General features: G+C 40.7%; 3 protein-coding genes and 1 non-coding gene across 8 annotated transcripts in view; 1 reads left to right on the top strand and 3 right to left on the bottom strand.

The window, feature by feature from the left end:
• Nucleotides 1-8,622, bottom strand: part of amot (angiomotin) — a 33,956-nt gene extending 25,334 nt beyond the window's left edge. Inside the window, exons 1-4 of one of the 5 annotated variants that reach the window (XM_036587876.1) lie at nucleotides 8,518-8,615; nucleotides 8,099-8,221; nucleotides 7,858-7,983; nucleotides 7,611-7,661 (exon numbers count right to left, since the gene is read on the bottom strand). In XM_036587876.1, the coding sequence (XP_036443769.1) occupies nucleotides 7,611-7,661; nucleotides 7,858-7,945 (139 nt within the window). In that variant the 5' untranslated portion in view covers nucleotides 7,946-7,983; nucleotides 8,099-8,221; nucleotides 8,518-8,615. Of the gene's footprint in view, nucleotides 1-3,969; nucleotides 5,106-7,610; nucleotides 7,662-7,857; nucleotides 7,984-8,098 lie in introns of those variants that run through there. The other 4 variants (XM_036587877.1, XM_036587878.1, XM_036587881.1 and 1 more) reach the window with 4 other exon arrangements.
• An 854-nt stretch (nucleotides 8,623-9,476) lies between these two features.
• Nucleotides 9,477-22,731, bottom strand: pgk1 (phosphoglycerate kinase 1). The gene is made up of 11 exons (XM_036587875.1): nucleotides 22,547-22,731; nucleotides 18,985-19,035; nucleotides 18,691-18,846; nucleotides 17,909-18,053; nucleotides 15,240-15,343; nucleotides 14,758-14,877; nucleotides 12,439-12,553; nucleotides 12,135-12,314; nucleotides 11,770-11,947; nucleotides 11,168-11,266; nucleotides 9,477-10,217 (listed from the first exon to the last, which is right to left on the bottom strand). Exons 1-11 carry the CDS (start codon nucleotides 22,609-22,611, stop codon nucleotides 10,177-10,179), a joined length of 1,254 nt encoding a protein of 417 aa, XP_036443768.1. The 5' UTR covers nucleotides 22,612-22,731; the 3' UTR covers nucleotides 9,477-10,176.
• Nucleotides 22,732-23,663: 932 nt separating this feature from the next.
• LOC118820145 (cytochrome c oxidase subunit 7B, mitochondrial) lies at nucleotides 23,664-24,844 on the bottom strand. Its single transcript, XM_036588297.1, has 3 exons — nucleotides 24,712-24,844; nucleotides 24,031-24,155; nucleotides 23,664-23,902 (listed from the first exon to the last, which is right to left on the bottom strand). The coding sequence occupies exons 1-3, from the start codon at nucleotides 24,746-24,748 to the stop codon at nucleotides 23,828-23,830; spliced, it is 237 nt and encodes a 78-aa protein (XP_036444190.1). The 5' UTR covers nucleotides 24,749-24,844; the 3' UTR covers nucleotides 23,664-23,827.
• A 477-nt stretch (nucleotides 24,845-25,321) lies between these two features.
• On the top strand, nucleotides 25,322-25,431 carry trnal-caa. The gene is made up of 2 exons: nucleotides 25,322-25,359; nucleotides 25,386-25,431. It is a non-coding gene; the product is annotated as a tRNA-Leu (tRNA).
• Nucleotides 25,432-25,439: the final 8 nt, after the last annotated feature.

Below are 25,439 nucleotides of genomic sequence, written 5' to 3'. Positions count from 1 at the left end.
GGATAGATAGTGAGGAGAGAAGGGGAAACTGAGAAACACATGGCAGGAACAAAGCAGGAAATGCAGCATTCCGATCTGGAAAGGTCTGGCGCTGGGAGCGTGGAGAAAGTGTAAAGCGCAGAATCCCTCGGTGTCCATTACGCCCAGCTCAGCTCAGGGAGATTCTCACACTGCCAGACTGGAAAAGAAGTAGGCCAAGAAAGTTTGACACATCTGCTCTCTCTCCTTCTCTCTTTCTCTCTCTCTCTCCATTTCCATGTTCATTGCTGTATGTCTTCTCCACCATAATCCACCTTCCAGCATTCGCCGTGATTGATTTCAGGGGATTGTGTTCCATTAAACATGCAAAGGACTTGATGGAAAAAGTCTTTGCTGAGAAAGAGCAGAGGACAACATTTGGGGCAGGAATACTTCAGCTAGCACTTGATTTAATACTGTGGCTTCAGTTACTTTGGGGCTGAATCTGCATATTTATATAATACGATGTGCTTCACATTCTTTGGTTGAGGTCAATCTCAAACATACATCAAGAGAGACATACCAATCTGCAAATATTTTTCAGTAAAATAACACAAGTCACTTTAAAGCTCTGAAATGGTGAAAAAAATCAAAGTCAAACTATATGAAATGTAGCTCTATAAAAGAATCTTGGAATAATAAACTTTGTAAACCTGCGCGCGATTATGGTGGAGAGAAAAATCCAGCATGAGTAACCAAATAACTCCCTCTATTTCTCTTCTCCCTTCATTCCCTAACTCCAACAAACTCTCTATAATGTGGTTTTCTCCCCCCACAAGTCCCTGATACCGGCCCAAGTATTCGGAAACACGGCGTTTTCCCCCCTTGCTGCCTCTCAGCCCCCCTCTCCCCCTCCTCCCACCCACTCCCTCCATCCAAAGCCTTAATGGAAAGCATGTGGTGGAGAGATGAGATTGCTGCTTCATCTCTGTCACTGAAGCTGTGCGCCAATTTCTCTCTCTTTCTCTCTTGGTTCAGACCCTTTTCCCTCTTGTGCATTGCCAGAAAAAGAAATCTATGAAAGCAGAATTTATGACTGAAATGACAACTGACACAGTGATGATTGTGTACGACACAGATGCGCAATACAGTCACGGAGAAAAATGCTTCAGAACCCAAAGTGTTTACAGTGGGGCCTTGTTGATCTCAGCTTCATACCTGCACACCCCCACTCCAAGAACTACTCAAAACCACGAACAAGGAAAAGGGCAACTGAAACTGCTTTTGGGTCACTCTGACAATGGGGAAGGTTTGCTGTTTGACAAGATCTAGCCAGTCTTAACTATGAAAAACAGCAGAAAAAAACGTCCTCAGAAACTGGAAGTATCAATAAATTTAATTCCATGATATTTCCAAATATATCACGCTTCTCAAAATTACATTAAAGTATTGAAAATGTTAACCACAAAGAAATGAAAATAGAAACCTGGCATTTCATTTAGATTTTATGTATTTTGAACTGTTCTTTTACAACAATCTGAAGTGCCCAACATATAACATACACTGCAGTTAAGTTTTTGTTATCCATCAATAGTGGTAAGACTATGAAGAAAATAGTCTGAGTGGTGATTTAACTATGACCTGCATGCTGTCCTGTTGTGTACTGAACTGACCCCTCTCTAGTTAAATCAATATGTAGAATATGTGGCTTACCTTATACACTCCGGGTAAGTTAAGCTTAGTCCAAGACCACAGCACACTGACTTCCAGTTTAAAAAAAAAAAGCTATGTAATCCACTGTTAGGCTTAGTTTGTGTCTTGGAATCCACCCCGTAGTGACACATCTCGGCCGAGACGTGATTAATGCTTTAGTGGAGCTACGTGAAAGATGCTGAACCTCGCCCGTGTGATTGTGTCTGAAACACGGTGACACATTCCACCACAGATGCGTCTGTCTGCACTGTCCAGGGTTGAGCGGGTGCGTGCTGAGCCACATGGCTCTTCGGGAGGCATTGGGTTACTCAAGCTCTTGGGCAAGTAGTGAGCACTCTATATACTTCCTTTCCTTTTCACCTTTTTCACCTTTTTCGGGTGATTACACTGTCAGCTAAGGTGCTACGGTCAAAGCGGTCATCCTGGAAAGAATCAGAAAGACTAATCATCTGATTCTGTGGGCCTTAGTGAAGTAGATCTGAGTAATGCATATTTTGGAAGCATGTGGCGTTATGTGTATGCAGGTCTACTTAGAAAGATTCTCATTCAGTCATTCAAACACTTTCAAATGGCCTTGACTCTGGTCTACAGCTCTTCTCCCCTAGAACACAGGCTCATTGTAAAACTTCAATAGCGGGAGTACAGGCTTTTTGGAGTTGCAAAAGCTCAGTGGAAAAAGGCATTCGGGTGATTTCTAGGCTGAGTCAGCAGGCAGAACTTTGGCCTCGCGCAAGAGAGAGAGAGAGGAGGGAGGTAGGGGCAAAGGAAGAGAGATGGAAAGAGAGATGGGGAGAAAAAGAGAGAGAGAGAGAGAGAGAGAGGGAGAGGGAGAGGGAGAGGAGAGAGAGGAGAGAGAGAGAGAGAGAGAGAGAGAGAGAGAGAGAGAGAGAGAGAGAGAGCACTGACATTCCTGCACTGTGAGTCAATGCCGCTAGGCACTTTTCTGGCGGACATTCACTACCTCTACAACTAAACAAAGCCCTAGCTCACTTGGTGCACTGTTCCGAAGACAGGAAGAAGGAAAAGAGCGTCCGGCTGCACCGTGTCCAGATTATAAAGCTGTGGGTTAACTTCTCATTGTGCTTTGAGCATTACTTTAAATGATGTCCATGGCAACCACACTGTTCACAGTTCTTTTGAACTCAAGAACTGACCCATTATTTGATGTATGGACTTGAGTTCTAAAAAACTTTATTTGGTGTAACAGCTTTAGATTATGTAGTTTAACATTTAAAAAGGATCATCGCACTTGCACATCTCACTTAAAGAACCATCCACTGAGTTTTCTCCATGGCACTGAATCCTATTTTTAAGACTAGATGGAAACCTTTTAGAAAATCAAGTCAACAAAGCCCACTCACCACTGAGATTAGGAACTAAACTGATATGAAATGCAGCCATTAAACCCATCATAAAAGCAGCAGCAAGGCTTCACTGCTTGGAGCAGTTAAGAGGGCCCATTACATTCACCTAATAAAGAGAAGCACCCAGGCCTGCTGCACATTCCTCATAACTTAATCTCTTGCTTTGATTTCCAATAACACATGACTGCATTCCTGCCCTATGTAACGGTGCGTATCTGTCTGCTCTGCCTTACACCCCCACCCACCCCGACAGCATTCCTCAGAGAGCATGGTGACATCCGTCAGAAGTAACTCCGCTGATTCCCTCTGCAGCCTGGTTAATTATTTAACAGTAATCCCTTCATTTGAGAAAGAACACTGACAACCTGCCCATTAAACTGCTTATACAGTCTAACTCAGTAACACTGATACAAGCTTAACAATCCATGGGTCAGCCACTGCTCCTATCAGGTACTGTTCTGAGCATCACTGTCAGAAGAGAAGAACCTCTGAGAAATTCATTTAGTGCAGTGCAGTGAGTTGGCTTCCAGATTCATAGCAAGTTCACTGAAAAGCAGCAAATCCACTCAAACCTTTTGTATGGTGCTGGTCACACTAGTAATGGGTTACAGAAGCCCACAGCAGCCTTGAAATGCTGTTAGTGGAATACAAGGAGTTAACACGCTAGCAAAGCAGTCGACTGAAGATGTTCAACCTAGTAACACCAGTATCACATTCATTCATAAGATTTAGGCTGGGATTTGCTGGGACCACTTTCAGGCCAAACAGTGGACTCTTGAGGATAAGTTGGTCCAATAATAGCACAAAGTCAGTCCTGCACTGTTATCACAAGTTTTCGTTGGTGAAAGCCTTAAACATCAAGTCCACATTAGTCTCAATCTTTCTAAACAAGTTCTCTCAGGCGATTCGTGTACACGATATCGCAGCCATTTACCTTCTTCATACAGTCCAGCTCCTCTGCAGGCTCCTGTAGGCTTCCATAGACTTGGACTTCATTAAAAGTCTATTCGTGTCGATCCCTATTCCTTAACTTTGAAGCAAAGTTAGGACAAAGACGCGAGCGAGTTCGCCGGTAACGTGGGCACCTTTTCTGTCTTCTTTCTTCCAACATTTCATGCTCTGCTCGTCTAAAAACGACTTGTTTTCGCTCTAGAAAGCACCATGAGAGGAGTGCATGGGAGATTAGCCCGGGCATCTAGTTCTAGTAGAAGGCCCAGCCCCTTTCTCAGAAGCCGGGGATGTTTAGGGGGCTGGGAGAGAAATCCCTCCTCTCTTTTCCTCTGCTCTCCTCCTCCTGAGAGAGAGAGAAAGAAAGAGCCGCGGCTCCGTTTGGCTCCTGGCGACGTCGCTCAAGCGCTAAATAGCAAAAACGACAAAAGGCTTTTGTGTGTTTGAAGCAGGGCGCTCGCGCTGCTTTACTCCCCACACACACTCGCATAAAGGGCCCTGAGTGTGTGTGTGCACTCCCACCCGAGCTAAACCGGCATGACTCCTGCTCACTGAGCGACCCCGAAGCCACAGCATTCCTCACAGAGCTGGACACTAATGCTTATGGAGAAAGCAAACTAATAACATGACAGGGAGGTTCTGGAAAACCAGTTCAGTCTACAGTCTGAAAGTGTGATTTAAAATCAGACAGGCTTTAAATTGAGGTTGGCATATTAATGTTAATAGCACTGTTTTTAATAGATGTCCTAAGTTACATATACTGTGCACAAGTCATTTCATTTCCAGTCGAAACGGTCACTAAGTACAAGTTATTCATTTTTTAGCATCAGGAAAAAACAAAAATCATATATGTAACAGATAATTACAAAGCCTCAAGATCAGGTTTCAGTATTTAGTGTGTCCACTCTGCCTTTATTACCGTTTTCATTTTCCTAAAAAATCTGCAGTGATATTTTTCCACATCTTCAAAGTTCAGTCTTAGAAGTTGGCTGCATTTCCTGTTTCTCACGATTCAAGTTTTGACAGCTACTCATCCTTTTAGACCTGCAGCATTGCCTTCTCACAGTGGACGGATGGACAGAAACAACTGTGGATTTGTTCAGATCTGAAGCAAGAGTGGAGCTTGATCTTCTCCTCTCTCTCAAAGATAAAAGCTTTAAATACGGTTTATCTGATGTTGACAGTTTTGGTGGTCTACCAATTCTTGCATAGCTGTCAGGAGTCCCATTTTCTCTTCATCTTTTAAGCATTTGTTGAAACTCTTATTTTCTTTGAATTTCTTATGCAAGTGGATTATCCTATATCTAATCTCTTTGGAAATATCTCATGGAGAAGAAATAACTGGTATTTAAAGGCCTTTTGACTATAAATTAATAAATGAAGGCTCCCTGACTTTTGCACAGCACTGTATAAACAGTTTTTACATTAACTAATATTGATGTTAACTAAGACACAGATTCCCTAATACTGAGATAATAGAGGTATAATCTAAGTATATTATCTAAGACAGGAAAGATGCCCTGACATGTATATATATACTGTATGTTAACAAGCATTAATATTATCAAACATGTTTATTCACAGACTGACAATGATATTCCTATTGCTGTCAAGTGATAGTTTATTCGGCCTGCTGGCGACCATATGGATAGACTTTCTCAAGAATGTTCTGTCTTGTATTTGGGTCTTTAGGCTTCTTAATGGCTTGTTCATGATTCCTCTGATTGTCTCCATCCATCTTACTGCAGCCCACCCTCTTCCTTTTTTTACTTTCAACTGTTACAAGCATCAAAGTCTTTTCTAATGAATTAGTTCTTCTTATGGGTGGTCGATATGACAGTATTTTATCATTATCATGATACATCACCTTACAGTACGCTTTTCTGAGCATATCATGGATATCGTCAGCACTTAAAGAACCTGACCAACATCATGTTTTAGTTAAAAGAGAGCTTAAGTAGTCCTGTTTAACTGGTTAACTAACAGTGAACAAAGATCACCGTACCGCCAACCTATCAAACCTCAAAAAAACTAAACACTGTGATACATACTGTTTATCTTGAAAAAGTCTTCAAGTGTTGTGATATGTTTTTGCCATGTCGCCCACACTTAGTTCTTCTCAAAATATGAGTACAAACAAGAGCTTCACTTGAACTTCAATTTGGTAATCTAAACTTTGAGTGGGAAATGAGGCTTGATCTGCTAAACAAATATGTCGTCACTGGGACGTCTTTGCAGCACTCAATAATATTAACGCTAGTTAATATGACTATATCAATATTAGGGTGTCTTTGCTCTCTTGGAGAATTCTAATGCCAGCTATTTTGAACATACAGTATTAATATCAGATCATCTTTGCTGCCTTAGATTATATTTTACTAAGGCAGGAAGGATTGCAATGCATCATATAGTCATATGAACATGCTTTGACTTTGCTAATAACACAATACAACAAGAGTTAATTCATAGGCTGAGTCAGCAGGGGGCTCAATAACTAATGTGCCTCGAGATTATACTTTATGAGCCAGTTTCCTAAACACACACTAAACCTGGTTTGAATTTTACTGCTAATGGTGATGAGTCAGTGAAAATTCTTTTCTTCGTTCTGGGCTAGGCGTCTATGCCCGTTAAACCAGCCTGATGTGAGTGAATCAAGCCTTTACTCTCTGAAAGCCTATGACCTGCCCAAGAAAGTAAAGTATGATATTATCTGTGCTTAGTGGCCATTTTTCTCTAACCTGCTGACGTCTACAGTCTTGAAGCACAACAGCACATGACTGCATTTCTGAAAAATATGACACTGGCATTAAATCAATAGTGTGTGCTCAGAAAATGACTTCCCTCCTCCCTCTGTGTGAAGTTACTGAGACACAAACATGAAAGGTTTAGTCTTCAAGCCAGGCAAGCAGGCTACAGCTTTAGGCACAACTGTTATGGCCGTCAATGGCAGTATAATAAAAGCAAAACCACACAAGGGGATAAAAAGCATAGCAGTAACAACCTCACAAATGTATCTTTAGAAAAGACAAGCACTATGTGGACTCATGCATGCAGGTAGAGGCAGCTATGCTACCTAAATACCATTCCCTAAAGAAAAGACAATGGCCAGGATTAGAGCTGTAAACACTACCATACAACATGTAACTACACATACAGTTGTCCCAAAGAGTATTTGCACACAATAACACTCGGTCCAATGGTCAACTTTAAGTTATTAAAGTCAACAAAATTATATTACTTTCAGAGAAAAACACTTTCGGCATCAAATCGATGGTAGACTCTTTGTGTGGAGAAAACTTGAAGAAGATTTCTAACCAGACTGTACTGTGAAGCACTGGGGTGAAAATGTCAAAGTCTGGGGCTTTTACAGGTTTACATTACATTTCAATTACAGGTCTGGCATATTGCTTACTGACACAATGAGATTAATGCTTTCTGAATATGGCAAAAATGTACAAATACTTTTTGAGGCCACTGTATACACAGCCTTTGGGTAATTACCAAAAAGCTCAAGAGCTAAAAGCACAAAACAAGTCTTCTCAGGCTGGATTGAAACCTTGGTGGATAGATGTACAAACTACATATCAAATAAAATTATTATTATAAAGGTACAATGAAAAAAATCACCTAAGAGTGAATCAGTGATTTCCAAAAGCTCCAGTCCAGAAACTCCATTTTCTGTGAAGAAAGAAAAGAACAGATTTTAGTCATCTTGAACACTGTAGATCACGCACCATTAGTGTTGATCTTATGTACTGTGGTCGAGAGCCCCCTTGCGTTTAAAGGTGGAAAACTTGGAAGTACTTTTGTCAGTAAAACAGTAGAAACCTCTGCGTGTTCATTCACTGTTACTGTTAAAGTCACCAAACTTTACCTAAAAAGCTCTGCGCGTAATGAGGAAAGCCAATCTTCTTCATCCACGCAGAAACCTCGTCTGGTTTCCAGTCCTCGACTGAAATCATGGCTTCATTCGCGCCCAACCTCACTCGACATCCCTTTTCTTAGAGACAAAAACAAGATCCTTTTTTCAGTTTGTCGTGTTTGGAACCACATTTCATTCAAAGCTCACATCAGACACACACCCATTCCAAGTATGGGGGTCGAAACACACCCACCTTCGGCTCTCCTGTGAGATTTCTCTGAATGTGGCTCCTGTTCTCTTGTGTTTCTCGACACAGCAGCACAGTGAGCGGACACTGCCGAGCCCAGCACAGCACAGGAACACTGGGCTACTCACACTCACACTGCGGCGCCTCGGCAGAGACGAAGAGCCACAGAGCTTGCTTTCCACACTAATGTGCCCTTCTTAACCCCCAATACAGACACCACAGAGAGAAAAAACACCCCTCTATCTCTCTTTCTGCCGGCGCTTATTCAGCACAGCACGAGCCTTTTGTGCCACGCGCCCGGTGGTTCGCTCGATAAAAGGAAACTCAGTTCAGAAAGTTTAGAAATGTAGGACTTCCACGTTTTACACTTTACAGTCCTGTTATTATCCTCTTTATTTCGGTCGACTGTTCAGTACACATCTTACCTTTCTCCTTTTTTTCCGAAAACCCGCCTTCTTATCTGTTCCCCAGCTGTTTAGTGTGAACTGGTGTCAGCAGCTCACCTCAGCAGGTGAGGGCGGAGCTTATCGGCGCGTGTTGCATTATGGGACATGTAGTCCGGTAAAAATGAACATTCTACAAAACGCGTCAGCCAACATCCCCCAGGAAGAATGACTTGAGGCATTTTTACTCTATTTTTACTCTGAATTTAAACTCTATTAGTAGTTTGCACTGATGATAATACGTCTACAAACAGCCAACGGTGCTTAACAGGTCTTTTCCCCTCCCCTCTGTTGTCCTTTTAGTTCATAGTTGTATGGATTCTTTTTTGTACAATTTGTCTGTATTAGTTGTATTTATTGTTCGTCTGTAGTGATGTCTGCTACTGCTTTATATTAAAGGTGAACTCCACTGATTTTTTTCAAAGTTCTGCATGTTTTCAGTAGTTAGGACGTAATTAGTCATTCAGAGTGTTTTGATGTGAAGTGCTCTGCTCTAGAGAAACTTACTGAGTCAGAACTGTTCAAAGTGGTGGTGATAGGAAGCAGATGTCCTAAGTTTAATGCTTCTAAAAGTTCTCTAATGAAGTTTTTACATGAAAAAAAAAAGTGTTAAATTACCTGATGCTAGTGGTACTGTTTTGTGTTTGGTTTGAGCTAAGCCTTTGGCCCAAAAGTTATTTCTAAAAACATGCGAGGCAGTATAAGGCAATATATATTGAAACTTTTTTTTCAGATTTCACTGGTCATTCTGGAGAGGAAAATTTTATATATACACACATATACATATACATATATATATATATACTTACATTAAAAGTAAAGCATGTCTTTTCCTTCTCCTGTAAAGTTATCATTTTGCAGATACGAGGTTGTCCTGACAGCAGTGATTTCTGACACACACAGATATCAGCTGTATAAGACAAATATATCCAAGGATGACAGTTTTTGGTTTTTTTTTGGTTTTCACTCCTTTATTTGTATTCCATGAAAGACTACCTGGGTCTTCTGGTCAGCCCATCTGTATGACCCCACTGGGGAAGAATCTACCGTACAAGCCATAGGACCAGGATGACAAGTGCAATATGAGGGGAGGAAAGTGTCTACAGTTTTTACGTACAGTTTCAACATCTGCGAAGAGGCGACAAATATAAAATATAAACTCTACGGTAACATCACACGCACCACATTTACATCTTAATATGCTGTTCTGTATATACTTCTACTAGTTATACAAGGATGACACACACAGACAAAAACTAATATTTCAGCAGGTGAAACAAATGACAAATTCCCTACAATCAGGGTTAAACCAAGTAACGGCACTAAGCTTTAGGCATTTTAACTCTCTTTACTGGAAAACAAAGCAGAAGGACCCAGTATGCTGTTGCTGTCTGCATGAGTGAGGCCTCCCATTAGGCAATACGGTAATAACACAAATGGTGGAGTAACTGAAGGTAGTGGAGAACCAGTGAGAGAGTCCAGCGCAGCACACTGTTGGCCGCTGATGCAGTAGAGAGATGGGGAATCGTCATTTGCGGCCCTGTAAGGTGATAGCGTCGAACAAGTGCTGAGTGAGTGAATAAGAGCGGCAGCCTCTTCAGGGTAGAGCACCCCAACGCCGGCAGACGAAGCGCCACAGGCTTATACACTGCTGAGGGCATCTACACCAGGCAACACTTTACCTGTGAATAGTCAAAACAAATGTTATTACAGTTAACATCTATGGCATTCACTTGTAATTAGTGACTTAATAGCAACAGCTAGGGTGGCAAAGTACAGCTGTACCAAATGTGTCTGAGCTCATTACTGGGATAGTTTTTGGAGAAGTAGGAGTAATGCACAACTTTCTGTACAGACTCCTGTGCACACAACCTTCATCTGTAGAGTTAAATATCAAGCTATATGGCATGTGGTTTAATTCTTTTATACAGTAAAGCTGGTGAAGACATTTCCACATGCTGGTGTGTATGATATATAGATATACTTCTTATGTTAGAAAGGAAAAACAAAGACGACCATAAATCACAAACAAAGAACTGTCTAAAGATTTTAACATTTACGAAAACTGGATACTGCTGAGCAGTTCAAAAGGGCAGGCAATGCACACAGTAAATACAGGAAAGAAGCACAGTTGATCTGTTTAACTCTTAACTAAGGATGCACCGACAAGGGAATTGTAGGATAATGCCGATATCTGTAATAAAAGTGGGGTAAGAAATCTTCTGCAAATCTGTCTGAAGAAGCCACACATTCAGGAAAGAATCAGTAGGACAGCCACATTTATGGCAAATCACCAGAGGTCTACTCATTTAGGAAATTTGTTTACTAATTTATCTGTCCACAACATACAACGCATGTCTAAAATGCAGCCAATACAAAGAAATGCAGTGTAGCCTTTAATACTGGGTGCGCAAGGCGATGAGGTAAAGAGGTGGATATGGCCTGTTCCAGCAAAACAGCCCTGTATCTGTCAATGCTGACTGCAAGCACCACAACGCTGCCTTCTTTGGCACCAACTCATGAGACAGTGCAGGCGGCAAGGCATCGAGACAGCTGCCTTCAGTTTTGGACACAGCCTAAATAAACCTCTCATCCTAAAATCTTCCAAAACAGGAAATTAAGTAATGCTCACCCTCTAGAAGCTCCAGACTGGCTCCACCTCCTGTGCTCACGTGGCTGACCTTGTCCTCAGTGTCCCACTTGGCACAGCAGGTAGCTGTGTCTCCGCCACCTGAAAACATCAGCCACAGAGAGAACAGAGAAGAGAGATTACCCCCACACGCAGAACGTTGTGGAATAAGAGCATGGAATAATGAAGAAACAATGTTTCTTAGTATAGACATAAAGGGAAGTTACTCTTCCTGAAAGAATGTTTGTCAATACTGTTAATGTTACTCATAATGAACAAAAGCAGACAGCCATCTATTAATATTATGAAAAGCTTGCTGTACCCTAAAGGAAGGGTACAACCTTCCGTTGTTAGCAATATTTAGCATGTTTGGTTAAGCAGTTCCTTTCACTAGAGTAGTAGATAATGATACTCTGGTGCCACCTAGTGGTTACCATGACACTTACATAAAGCATCAGTCAAAATCCTAGATAATGGCATTACATTAGTAAATCACAATACTTTCAATTGCATTACTCAAAATTTCTTATTTGAAGTATATTTTGAAGCGTATTTGAGGTACTTGTAACCTCAATAAGGAGCATCTCGACTCCTGCTGCACTTACCGATGATGGTGATGCAGCCATTTTTGGTCACTTCCACAACTTTGTCCATCAGATTTTTGGTTCCCTTGGCGAAATTGTCCCACTCAAACACACCAACAGGTCCGTTCCACACAATCTGCTTGGCTCTGCTCACAGCCTCTGCATAGAGCTTAGAGCTCTCCGGTCCACAGTCCAGACCCTGGACACAAAGAGAAAGAGAGAGCAAATTTAAAAACAATATGAACATCAAAAGCAATACTCCAGCATTTTTCGATATACCTACATATTCACTACCTGCCCAAATTATCATGCATGATAATCAACCCTGTGCTACGGAGTATTATTTAGTCCAATAAAGACCATGTTGAATGAACTGGTCATCCTACCATCCAGTCTGCTGGAATGCCAGCTTCCACTGTAGCTGTGCCTGTCGCAGCTTTCTCGTCAAACTTGTCTGCAATGACAAAGTCGACAGGGAGAGCAATCTTGACACCATTCTTCTCTGCCTTGGCCATCAGGTCCTTTACAATTTTGGATCCCTCCTCATCAAACAGGGAAGTGCCGATCTGTCCCAATACACAAAAGCAGAACATTTGCAGCTGAGAACACAATTCTGTTAAATTAACAGTTATAATAAATTGATTTTATTAGTTATTAAATATATTCAAATCCTAACAGCGAGCCACTCACCTCCATATTCTTGAGGACCTTGAGGAAGGTGAACGCCATGCCGCCCCCAATGATCATCTCATCCACTTTGTCCAGCATGTTGTTGATCAGCTGGATCTTATCTTTGACTTTGGCTCTGCAATAAGCAAAGAACTACTTTGAAAAAAAAGGCAAAAATCCACTCATATTAGTACTGTAATTACATTACTGCAGTCTAGGACGGGTGTGAAAATCAAAATAAACAGTGGGAGTTCTGCAGCACCTGGAGAGACTTTAGTTGTTTTCATTGTTTGCACAGCTTATCAATAGGCCATTCCTATCGGTGAACTCTGACACTGGCAGGGAGCCAAATATGCAAAACACTGCAGTCATCATCACCAATGAGCATGCAGGGGCGTTTGATTCAAATTAGTTTATAGTTGGAAAGTAAGTCCCTTGCACGATTATGTTTCTACATGCTGTGCTTCTCCTCCTCAAGCTTTCATTTGTTATATGGACTATTATGAGTTTGTTCGAAACTGTAGCCCTACAGCAAAAAGAAACTATTAATTAATAAATAAATAAATAAATTCATTCATTCATTCAGACCTTAAACATTTACAAGGATTATGTGATCTATTTAATCCTGGATAATCGATTGAGACAGTAATAAGTTAAGTATATACAAAATTATCATTTATATGGTGCTTTCTAGTAGGAACTGTCTGTTCCAAACCCTAACCCTTCAAATTTTCAACTAAAAAAAAAAAATTTTTTTTTCAAATTTCTTCTTAAAATATCTTTTTGATTTCTTTCAAAGTTGAAAGATTTATCACAAGTTTAATTTTTACATAATACTTTATTGAAAAAAAATGCCAAGTTTTCATGTCAATACGGAAACACAGTTTTAGTCCACAGACGGAGCCTATAGTTCTGCATTTCAGAACAGGAGGTGAGACTGCTTCCCTGTCCCTCATGGCCACACAGTGAGCAGTTAGATCCTATTGTTTCGAAGTAAACGTGTCCCAAAGTCTGAATATCAGTGTGCAATTGTCACTAACAGAACATATTTTCTGATATTAAGCAAATATTTTGTGTTTTAATAAAAATGTTATGATTTTGTGTGTATACAGCTGTTCAAAGCTGTGTTTGCTAGTCATGTACTGGCTAAGGTTTATAAGTTCTGCTCATAATTAGTTAAAATTGTCACTACCGAAGTCATATGGTAAAGTCTGAGGCATTATTATTGCATTGGTAGCAATAAAATAGGATATTCAATCATTTATTTTAATAAATTAAACATAATTAAGGTATAGGATCACTATTTTAGTCTAAAGTCCAAATCAGTTAAAAGTCAGACTTTGAACCAGTTCAGTAGAATAATCCATATAGAAGTTTACACATTGTCCAATCACACACACCTTTCTGTAAATGTAAAAACCACAATATTATAAAACCATTCTTTCAGAAAACTCACCCAAATTCTGCTATCTGCTCTTGCAATGAGACTTGCAAGATTAACACTCAAATAGTTCAGTGAAAAATTAACTGACTACCCAAAGAGGCTTATTTATCACTTATTGAGAGTCCAAGGTTGCCAGGTTCCAGTTAAAAATCAGGGTAATTGCACAATAGACTAGTATTGTTCTAGACTTTGACCTTCTTCCAAAGGGGACGCGTGTTCAGCAGCACCGTAATGCAGCGGTACAGCTCTGCAGTGTGCTGGACACTCGCTGTGCATTAAGCTAGTGTGTCTGACACACTAAGTAGGGCACTGTCACACATGTGGTTATATTACATAAGAAGATAAACCTATCTATTTCTGGATTGCCATTGATGCTTTTTTTAAGTGTAAGAGTGATGCTCCTTTAAGTGTAAGAGGAGACAGAAGGTGCAGAGAACATTTAGCCACTTACGGACACCCATCATTATACGGCCCATATCATGGAAAATCTAATTCTCACCACTTTTAAAATAAGTTTGATGTAATATGTAAACACTGCTGAAGTTTTAAGACCTGTCACTCACTCCCCACTCCATACAGTCCATATATGGAAACTAAACCCATTTTGAATTCATTGTGTTTGTGATGTCATACATCTGCCAATAATTAAGCCCCACCCATTCACACTGAAGTTATAATGAGAGCTTCTACCCCAGACTATTTTTGAATGAATAACAATACAGCACAGCCAATCAGCTCTTTAAGACACTGTAAAGCACAGCTGGCATTTTCAAATTCTGTAAAATGAAGATATAACATTCTGTTCAGACGATCAAAACCAAAAGCGCCCCCAACCACAAAACTGCGGACCACTTGGTTTATCCAAATAAATTTCCCATATCTTTCCTAACCCTCACCCTCCAAGGATGGCCAGGAAAGGTCTCTGTGGTTTCTCCAAAGCCATGGCAAAGTAGTCCAGCTCCTTCTTCATCAGGAAGCCTGCAGCCTTCTGAGGCAGATCTACTCCCACCATGGAGCTGAAGGAAAGGGGACAGTTAGTTTAGCAGAGAAACCTCATTTGAATATCCTTCCAGTTAAAGGAACCAACCAAACAAGCTAACAAATCATGAAAGGAAACTAATTGCCTCCAGTTAGCACAATATCATTAGCATATTGCTACTTGCTTGCTAACAATTAGATATTTTAGCAATCGGGGCTGAACTATTTCTTTAAAATTTCATTATGTCATAGCATGTTTTCACTTTTCATCACATTTACTGTCCTACTCGTATTGGTCAGGATTGATTCGACATTGCAAACGCTCTCGGGCAACGAAGGATGCCATTCAAGATGGAAGAGTGGCTATGTTGAAACTATTTAAAGCAAGCTGAAGGTATACCTGTGGGCTCTGTGTGCTGTTCCAAAGGCATCATTAACATAGACGTCACCCAGCTTGGACAAGGAGGCCCTGAATGCGTTAATCTCTTCTTGTGATGCTTTGGTCTGGAGAGAAGAGCCAGAAAATATTATGAGCCCAAATGTGTTCAGCAGACAAGTGTGGAAATCTTGACCTTTAATAGTAAACATGCCCAACATCACAATTCCAGGGACTTTTACCATGAAACCGTCAGAGACCCATATGTGGCCCCACACTTTAATTCCTCACTGTGTAAACTAGATAACTTCAAATGTAATAGTATATAATTTTAATAGTAGTTACAGAATACTGCACAGTAGTTATTGAGTAATTAAGCATAAGATTAAAGATACACTATGCAAGTTTTGGAGATCTCTGTTAGAAATGCATAACTGCATGTAACGTGGAAAAACATTTTGCAAATGTGGCTGTGCTTCAGATCCTCACAAGCAGATGAAAATGATGACTGAGCGTGCTGAAAGAGTATTCAAAAAGAACTTAGTCAAAATTTGGTAAAGGACGTGTCTACCAATGATGTGAGTCAACAGTGAACTACTGTCATATCCATTAATATATATTGATTTTACATGTGAAACCTCCACATCGAGTCTTCTTTTTGAGCCTGTACATGTGAAAAACTCCCATGAAATCCAACCCGACGCTTCTGACTTTTAAATTATTTTAGGCTTTACAATAAGCATGTAGTTTATGTAGTTATCTGAAAAAGGGATTACATTTTCAAAAGGTCACTTCATGGGAATACCCCATTTGTTGGACTTGAATGCACACCATGCGCTTGACTTTATTTGGGCTGGTCGCAATTCTGGGCACAGATCAAGCCCAGTCTGTAACTAATCTCAGACCCATAGCATATCTTCACTTAAAATCTCTTATAGACAAGAATAAATGGTCATTTACTCTTGAGAATAAGGGTTTCTAAATAGTTCTTGGTCATGGTTCTGTGAAAAAAAATCTAACTGCCTTTACATTACGCAAAGGTTCTTCATACTTAAAACGGTTCTTCACAAGTATCTCAACAAAAGATTATCTGGGAAAATCAACTCTCCCAGGAGTACTTATTAAGCCATTTTCACAGATCAGATCAAATCAAACAGCCTGAGGGTCTGAAATCTGGCATCACTCAGATCAGGTTTCAGCTACCCTTAAGCATTCAAAAGTTCGCGACTCTTGAACTCAGCCGAGAGAAAGGTCGTGAACGTGCCTGTGAAATGTCTGAGCTCCTGCTCTACAGAGTGTCCAAGGCCCACCAAAGCCATCATCTACTACTGTACCATCAAGAGAACCTTGGAAAGGTCAGCAGGGCGTTTGCGCTTTCCCCCCCCCTCCTTCCTCATCTCTCCTTCCCTACGCTGCATTCCAGCCAGGGCTCCGCAGACCAGAAAAGCAACACACTCACACAAGGCCACCTCAATGCCCTTCCTGTAAATGTCAAAAGGCCAACCATACACTAGAGCAGTCCACCAGGCAGCAGCCTCTGCCCTTTGAGAGTCAAAGGTATGTAAATGCTGAGACTGTTGTTTACCATGTTCCTTTTGAACTGTTCTGTACATTGATAAACTTGACTAGACAATAGTAGTCTAGCAGTAGTAGTAGTAGTAGTATGAGGGCGGCAGCATCAGAGCCACAGGTGTGCAACTGTTCTGCAAGCTTTAAGAAACCTAAACACTGAGCTTCACAATTAATATGCAATACAACTGACTACTAGGAGTAAGTCCACCAAAGATACAATTTGATTATTGTTGGTCTGGAAATCTCAAATTGCACCACAATTTGAATTATTAAAAAATAATAATAATAATAATAATAATAATAAAACAAATTTGAAATAAATAAATAAATAAATAAAATTATAAAACACACACACAAGGAACTATTTGCACAGTAAAGGAAAAGTAACAGTATAAACTAGGGGTGCTTAAATGTTTTGTTCTGGGGGGTCTATAGTTTCAAAGGAGGTTTCAAATTGAGTTTTTAATTTTTTGTAATACTGCACTATATTTGGTAACCAAAGTACCTAAAACACAAATTTAAGAGGAAAATAAGACTTTTACAAGTTGCACACAGTTTAAAAAAAATAAAATAAATAAATAATAAAAAAATAACTCACTGGGTGAGAATTAGGGGGAAGGAACTTAGTTGTAGTCAAAAAATGATCACATAATTACTTATTTATTTATTTATTTATTTATTTATTTATGTATGTATGTCATGGGTCCTTATATTCTTTATATATTACTTTAGAACTTTCATTATGTTTAATAAATACGTCATTGAATATTATAATCAGCTTCAATATTTCTAACATTGCAAAATCAATGCATTTCAAGAAGAATGAATCAGTGCATTTTACCTCCTACTACCATAATGGGAAGGAATGTGCCATATTTTAAATGGATATTAAAAGCAAAGATTCATTCACCGCTCTTAAAACTGCAAGCTCATCTAAGATTAACCGAATAATCCTGTATGATATTCAATTAAAGAAACAACAATGCTAGTTTGTTTCATAAATGACCCTACTCTTCCAATTTCAGCAAAGGTTTCACATATTTGAGCAGACTGCCTGTATGCAGACAATGACTAAGCATTTTTCCCAGTTTATCGTCTGCAGCTGTTAGCTTGACACTCGCCTTGTTTCCTGCGGCGTCTTTGCCCTTGCCCTCCTCTGCAACATGGAAGCGCAGGTTCTCCAGAAGAATAACGGAACCTGCAGGAGGGTCAGCACAGGCACTCTCCACTTCTGGACCGACACAGTCCTTAAGGAACTTAACATCTCTGGAACAGGAAAAAACAATATCAATGTGGGCAAAAATGTAACTCTGACAATGAAATATAACCAGGGCAGGCACACGTACACGGTTGAATAACAACTTGAATAACTTCTTAAATAAGCCATTTGAGAGAACTAATCTTGATTTTTTTTTGTATATCATGATATAGTTGTGAGAATGTGTTGTTAGAATATCATAAAATAATCTGGCCTCATATTGTCCACTCCTCCTTATGCAAGTTCCATGTTAAACTATAGAAGCTGAGCTTTCTTGAAGTGCATCACTGTGTATCACACTTCCATATAAAATCTCAGGCCTGAATTACGTTACATCTGCAGAGGCTGCTCAGTGGAGGACAGTGACATTGACCAACAGTAAGTGGTCATTTCTTCCCAACATGCTCTTCTTGGTTATGTATTTTGTGTTTTATTTTGAAAACTCACATTTTATAATGAATTTGTTATTTCTGTAAGTGCCGAATCAGATAACATAAATAACACAATGTAATACATAATGTAAGGACAATGTAATAACAATATAAATACAGCACAGCGCTGTGCAAAGCTTTAAGGTTTTAAAGGATCAAGCTTGAATGTCTATGATGTGTGAGAAGGTTGTGTCAGACAGTATGGCTCACTCACTTCCCCAGCAGGTTCTTGAGTTCTGCAGCCACAGGCTCCAGAGAGTACTTATCGGGCATGGGGACACCATCGGGCCTGCCCAAGTGGCTCATCAGCACCACAGCTTTAGCCCCTTTGTCTAAACAGTACTGGATGGATGGGACTGCAGCCTTGATTCTGTGTGGGGAGTTATGTTTTAAATGAAGTTAACTGAGTATACTGATTATCAGTTTATGAACATTTATTCATGTAAGTACACTACAAGAAATTTTGATGAAACCAAACCAAAGCAATACTGTTTATAATCTGTTTTACCTCTGGTTGTTTGTGATGGTCTTGTCCTTCATGGGCACATTGAAATCAACCCTGTGTGAAAAAGAAATCAACAGTTATTTTAAGCAGAAGACATGCTGCATATTAGCTGTACTAACATTACTAATATTTTGGTTGGTAGAAATGTAATGATACACTCAGCTCATGATTCATTAAACTAGGTACAATATACTATGATATTCTGAACATATTTGAGTGAAGATTTGTTGAAATGATGACTGTGTGTGTGACGTATGACACTAAACATGCGGGTGTAGGCTAAGGTTGCATGTTCAAACACTGCAATTGCATTAGACAGCATAATTAATAGAACGCATGGGATTCTGCTCATCTTCACAATAGACAGTGTCACAGTTTTGTAGCCCATCGTAGTGCATCACGACATATTGTTACACCTCAAATGACCAGCCACATGACTGGATGAAGCGTTTAACTCCCGACATTCCAGTGCAATGGTGGTGAATTTAATAATACAAATTTGTCTATTACTGCAGTCTGACCCTGATAGTTTCCAACAGCACAATTTACTGAATTCCCTTCTTCTTTTCCCAACATTACCACCACCTTTACCATACTCCACAGCAAAATCCATCCATATCTTTTTCTCTTACTCACCTGGGTCTAGTGTGCTCATAATAATGTACTGTTGTTGTTGTTTCTACAAGACGGTGGCAATGACTCCGAAGGAATTTGGTGTCGATTATGATATAGAAAGTGTCCATGTTGGGATAAGAAAGAAAAGGGCGAGTACTCATCAGGCAACAGACAGTACAAGGCAAAACGTAAGGGGAAAAATGCAATTCTTTACTGACTCAAAAAGCTGCATTAGAGGACAATGACGATACTTTAGAGTTATCATGATAAATTTTGTCATGATGCTTTTCTGAGCATAACATGAATATCATCCATACTTAAAGACAGAGTTACTGCACGTTTCATTAAAAAGAGAACAGAATTAGTCCTTTGTATTATAACACAGTCTCCATTCATTTGTAGAAACTTATTTATTTTGACAGTCTTAGTGGGTATCATGTCTTTGGTTTCCCAAAGACATGCTGCCGGGTGGTAGAGCTTTGGTAGTCTATCTAGCACACAGACTATGAATGGATAGCACTGCAACCATTACCATCAGCTGTGAAGGTGCTCAGTAAGGGATAAAGTAAGGGATCAAAATGTGACAGTGTACACCTTGTAAAACCAGAGTCACTCTGCGCATCTTAAAAATCTCTGGTTAAACAGAAAATTGTTTGACTAAAAAGACTAAAATTGTGTTGTTAGTGTTGCTGTATAGCTTACTGAATATCAGCACAGCCTAGTTGATGTATATGAAACCTACTGGCCTAGCTCTTAGAAGCAAAGACTTACTGGTGTAAACTGACACTAATAAGTCAATACAGACTATTCAGGTTTGTTCCTGTGGTAATCCTTTCCTGCTATATTTGTACTTTTGTGCTCTCATGGTAACATAGCAAAGCTTTTTAAAGCCTCTAATAGATTTTCTACTACAGCATTTCAATATACTACCACAGTCTGGACAGGGACGAAAGCCAAGAAGTCAGAGTCTGGAAGCCCTGCCCATAGCTCATTCACAGGTAGTTATCAATTAATAAGTGACATTAATAGGCCTTTCATAACAGATCAGATATCACCAGTGGAAAAGTGTGAGGACCACAGAAGGTGGTAGTGATCTCACTCACAGTTTCTGCAGTACAGACTGTAGTGTTAACGTGCTACTTAAGTGACTCACTGCTGCTTCATCACAGAACAGAAACCAGCACTGGGATTTTATAACTATGCGATTCAGTTTGAGACATTATTTCCACGGTGCATTTGCACAGCATCAAGGAACGGTGAACAGGACTCTAGTAAAGAGCCGGTGCCCCAGTGAGAGGCTCACAGCTCATCAGCATGTGGAAAGTTTCTCTACCCTTATTATGTGTCACCGGGAGCTCCCGCAAAACACACAGGAGCACGCACACCGTGGCACGTTCACACACAGTCCGCACCACTACGCGAATTACGTAACACCTAAGCCCCCCCTTCCTCTATTCCTCCATCAGTCTGGTGCAACGAGGCAGAAGAATGGATGATCAGCCCAGTCTGCAGTTCTATTGATATCCAAGCTCATAGACATACACCAAAAGCAACAGGAGTATATGGGGGTGGTGTTAATGACAAAGGCCACTGTAGCCATCTAGAAGATCAATGAATTTCTACGACAAGAAAATCAAACTGACTTTTGCATACAGATCATGTTAATGACTGAACACATCATTAGTTTAGAGGTCCTTCTGTAAAAAAATGCATCATTAAAGCAAAACGGAAGAGCCCCCCACGAGACCAAAAGGAACAGTCCAAGGACATGATGATGTCACACTGTCATGGTCACAAGTCGATTTTCAGGATGAAATTAGACACCATTCTGTGCACCACGGGGAGTGTTTTTGCGCCACATCTTGTTTTATAAACATTCATTTCACAAAGCGAACACGTTCTCTTAAACCTCTCTGAAAACCTAAAGAAATATGGTTTTGAGGAAAAATGATGGACTAGTCCTTTAAAGGGTGGTCCATGTTTCCTACGCCACGCTGAACACCGCTCGGTGAAAGGCTGCTTTTGGCAGCACTAGTGGGCTTTTTCACCGCCCCACCTCCACATAAGCCCGGTTTTCTGTATTATTATGCCCTGGGCGACTTTATTTTTACGTATAGTGAACGTGCTTGAGAACAGGTTCTAACACGTCTCACATGACTTCCTATTCTCCAGCTTCTTGTTCGATTCTTTCCGGTCCACCTTAAACGGCGCAGCAGTTACATTTCGGCGTCTCGGGCGAATAAGAAACCTCAGGCGCCAGAATGTACCTGCTGCACCATTTAAGGTGGACCGGGGAAATCCGAACAAGAAGCTCGAGAATAGGAAGGTGACTTAAGCTTCCTTCACATGAAAGGCGCTTTGCTAAACCTGCCTAAACTGCTGACGTCTTCCAAATGCTTTTAAAATCAAAAAGTGATGTTTTCACAGGAAGTCTGGAGATACTCCATCTCTACATGTGATATCTAACCGTTATGCTGGATTAAGGATTAGAGGTTATGTAGCTGAATCTGTTGTAGTTTTCCTCACCGCCGGTAGAGGGAGCAAGTGGGTTTTACTCGGCCTCAAAACCCATGCGTGAAGCCAACTCAGCCACCAGCTACATTTATGAGTGAACGGACAAACGCGGAAAGCTGCAGCACGTTAGGAAATCACAAGTTGTTCTGCTCAGGCCGCATGTGGTGTTCATAACCGGAAATTGCCAAAACGTGAAACGTGACATGCCCACTTCCTGTGCAAGACGCCAACGGAGCCGCTACCATTAATTCATTCTGATGGAGTTCACTGCGGTAACACTGCTCACTCTGTTCACTGAAGAAACCAGCGGCACCGTTCACCAGCACACAGAGCAGCCCCACTTCAGTGAGCCGAGTCTGAGAGCCACATTCTGCTAACGTTATTTACCATCACAGCAGTAAAGCCTTCAGACAGACCGTCTGCTGTCGAAGCTCACCTCATGATGACTCGCTTTCCCTTCACATCCACCTTGTTCAGGGTGAGTTTATTGGACAGAGACATCTCGGATGCTGGATGTTCGGCGTTTCTCCCTCTTGGCTGTGGACTGCAGAGCTGGGTAGTTCCCGAATGAAAATGACCTTAGCTTCATGCTCACGCACCCCAGGTGGGCGGTGCGGGTTTGAGCAGCTTATTGCTTATTGGTTCATGTCAAACAGGGTGTGGGCGGGGCAACCGGGCCCTCTGACCAGTTATTGGGCGAATCTGCTGTCCATCAATTGCGTCTTATTGCGTTTGACTAAAGCCTCCGCATGCGACTTTTTATAGCCTGTTACAGTTTATAAACTACTGTTACTTCAGTGAATGCGTTAGTATCTGCTAATTTACATTTATAATGTAAATAATGCATAATTAAAGTGAGTTTGGGAGATAACCGATATATAATTATGCAGTATTTCTAACTAATGCTTAAAATGACCTCAGACTTAAGACAGACATTTTAACTCACAAATACTATTTTTTTCATGCTATAATTTATACTTGGTTTTAAAAGAAAAAGCTGAAACAAAGATTTTTTTGTGAATTTGGTGTCAAAGCGTGTACTTCCAGGCTGCACGTACTCAATGGCTCTGACGGTGATGCGCCCTCAGTGTAAAAGACAAAATACCGCCATCTCGTGGAGCTCTGCATACTTAACAAGAAAAAAGATGAATTATTCTGAACTTTATAACTAGATTGTTGGTATTATAACAATCTTGCTTCTATATAATAGAAAAAGAGCTAAAGAATTCTTTCCTAACATGCAATGTAGGTACCCGCCTCCATAACGTGTACTGTGCATATTCACAGACATTAACACAAGTGCATACAATCCATCATCATTTTAAAAAAGTAGACATTCAATTTAAATGTGTTAATGCTGATTGTGGACCAAATCTAACTTATTATGCAACATCAAATAGAATGAGAGTAGCTCATTTCCTTTTGCACAAAAGAAACTTGATGTTGACTCACACCAAACATTTACCATAATCATCAACTTCAAGAAAGTTCATATTATTATTAGACCACAAACATTCCCACCGGGCCATCATAATAAGGTTACAACAAAACGCTGTATTCATTATTTAATTTATTACATTTTTACAGACATGCCAGGCCAACAGTACGGCTTAGGTATAGAGCGTATCCATTAAGGAAAATGGAAAAGTTCAGAATGTTTGGGATGTTCCTTCGCACCACGTCCACACGAAGAGGAAACCTGAAGGTGGTGCATCCATTACTCCTTCCATTCCTTGGGCTGCACCTTGCCTACAGGAGACAGATTCCATGCAATGCCGGTCGATGTGATCACCTAGGAACGTGACAAACATTACACAAAGCCAACGTCAAAAACATGAACCTATGAAACGGTACAAGATCAAGTAGATCTTGTTAGTGTGACTAATTTCGGTGGAACATGGACACAAACCGTGCACTTACATAGCCCCAGACTGCAGTGCAAAATGTGGCTCCGGCAATCAGCAGTGGTGTGCCGTACTTTGCGTGAAACTCTGGGGATAAATCTGACGAGGCATGTCGCACAGCAACCTGACGGGAAGCTTGACCTAGAGGGAAGAAAACCCAACTGCTGCGATCACAAAGTGTACAGGACACATTTGTCATTCACAATGATGTAACATGATGTACACTGTTAGAACAGCCATCTGTATATTTACAGTGCAATGTTATTACTGCCATCTACCTCATTCTTTACAGTCAGTGACCTGTACTGTTTGGTGCTATTTTTCCATTAACTGCTGTTGTTGGTGGTGGTGGTGGTGTACTTGTCTGGTATGTGCAATAATGACTTTTACTGTCAGCTAAGGTTACCGGAAGATATTATGACAAAACCTAAAACGACGGCAAGTTACTGAAAAGCCACGAAAACCCCCAGTGATAACGAATAAAAGCTAAATGAACGATCTCAGTAGATAATGCTGGTTAGAAGGTATTTTTTTGTAACGTCAGTCAGTTAAGAGACAGTTAAACCGTTGACGAGCGAGAGCTGCACTCATTCGCAGACATGCTAACAAGACTGAAATTACTCCTGAACACTCTTAGCTTAGTCCACATTCGTCTAAGGCAAATGAGACTAACAGAACAGAGCGTGTTTAATCTTACCAGTGAGGTTCAGAGCAGCTTTAGCGAAGCGGTACATGTTTATTTAGTCTGTTTCTGCGTCTCTCTGAATACCCTTGAACGGTCTGAAACAAAATGGCAGATCACACACGCCGGATATCCGCGCGCGTCTTAAAGCGCATGCGCAGTCGTTGCCGACTGGGGGCGCTAAAAGCGGAGCAGTGTGATTCACAGATCTACAAATAAGACCAACCTGAATTTATTCACAGCTATGACGTGCAGATCGGAGGGTATTTACGCAGCGCTTCGCACTTGTAAATCGAGTAATTAAAATAAAAATGGCTAAAGTACACCATAACACGTTTGAGCCTGTACGGTGAATTAAACAAGGTCCTAAAATAATGTCAGGACCAAGAAAACACCGCCTTTGATATTTAACCGTAGCTTTGTTACCTAAGAAGCTAATGCTAGCTACTGCAACCAGCTATTAGACAGCAAACTGGGGACACCGGCCACCACTGAGGCGCCAGTTTACTACGACTGTAAATGCTTCACCATTCAGACGATCATACAGGACCGGAATTAAGGAATCTGTAATGGTGGAACTGAGCTAATATTGAAGACTGGCGCTGTACGTCTATTCCGCAGTCGTGTCAGGATGGCCGAGTGGTCTAAGGCGCCAGACTCAAGGTTCAGTCCTTCCGTATAAACGGGGTTTCTGGTCTCCGAATGGAGGCGTGGGTTCGAATCCCACTTCTGACACAAACCTT

The sequence above is a fragment of the Colossoma macropomum genome, unplaced genomic scaffold (genome assembly GCF_904425465.1).
Source record: "Colossoma macropomum unplaced genomic scaffold, Colossoma_macropomum, whole genome shotgun sequence".
Taxonomy (NCBI): Eukaryota; Metazoa; Chordata; class Actinopteri; order Characiformes; family Serrasalmidae; genus Colossoma; species Colossoma macropomum.
Note: the sequence above shows the minus strand (reverse complement) of the source record. Positions and strands in the feature narration are given on the sequence as shown.

What these genes read in the sequence shown, in the direction of transcription:
- pgk1 (XM_036587875.1), bottom strand. Translation starts at nt 22,611, where the DNA reads ATGTCTCTGTCCAATAAACTCACCCTGAACAAGGTGGATGTGAAGGGA. An exon ending in AAGACGCCGCAGGAAACAAG is followed by an intron (nt 15,344 to 17,908) that starts GCGAGTGTCAAG and finishes TCTTCTCTCCAG; the next exon opens with ACCAAAGCATCACAAGAAGA. An exon ending in TTCCTGGCCATCCTTGGAGG is followed by an intron (nt 12,554 to 14,757) that starts GTGAGGGTTAGG and finishes TGCTTATTGCAG; the next exon opens with AGCCAAAGTCAAAGATAAGA.
- LOC118820145 (XM_036588297.1), bottom strand. Translation starts at nt 24,748, where the DNA reads ATGTACCGCTTCGCTAAAGCTGCTCTGAACCTCACTG. An exon ending in AGCTGCTCTGAACCTCACTG is followed by an intron (nt 24,156 to 24,711) that starts GTAAGATTAAAC and finishes TCTTCCCTCTAG; the next exon opens with GTCAAGCTTCCCGTCAGGTT. An exon ending in GCACTGCAGTCTGGGGCTAT is followed by an intron (nt 23,903 to 24,030) that starts GTAAGTGCACGG and finishes TCACGTTCCTAG; the next exon opens with GTGATCACATCGACCGGCAT.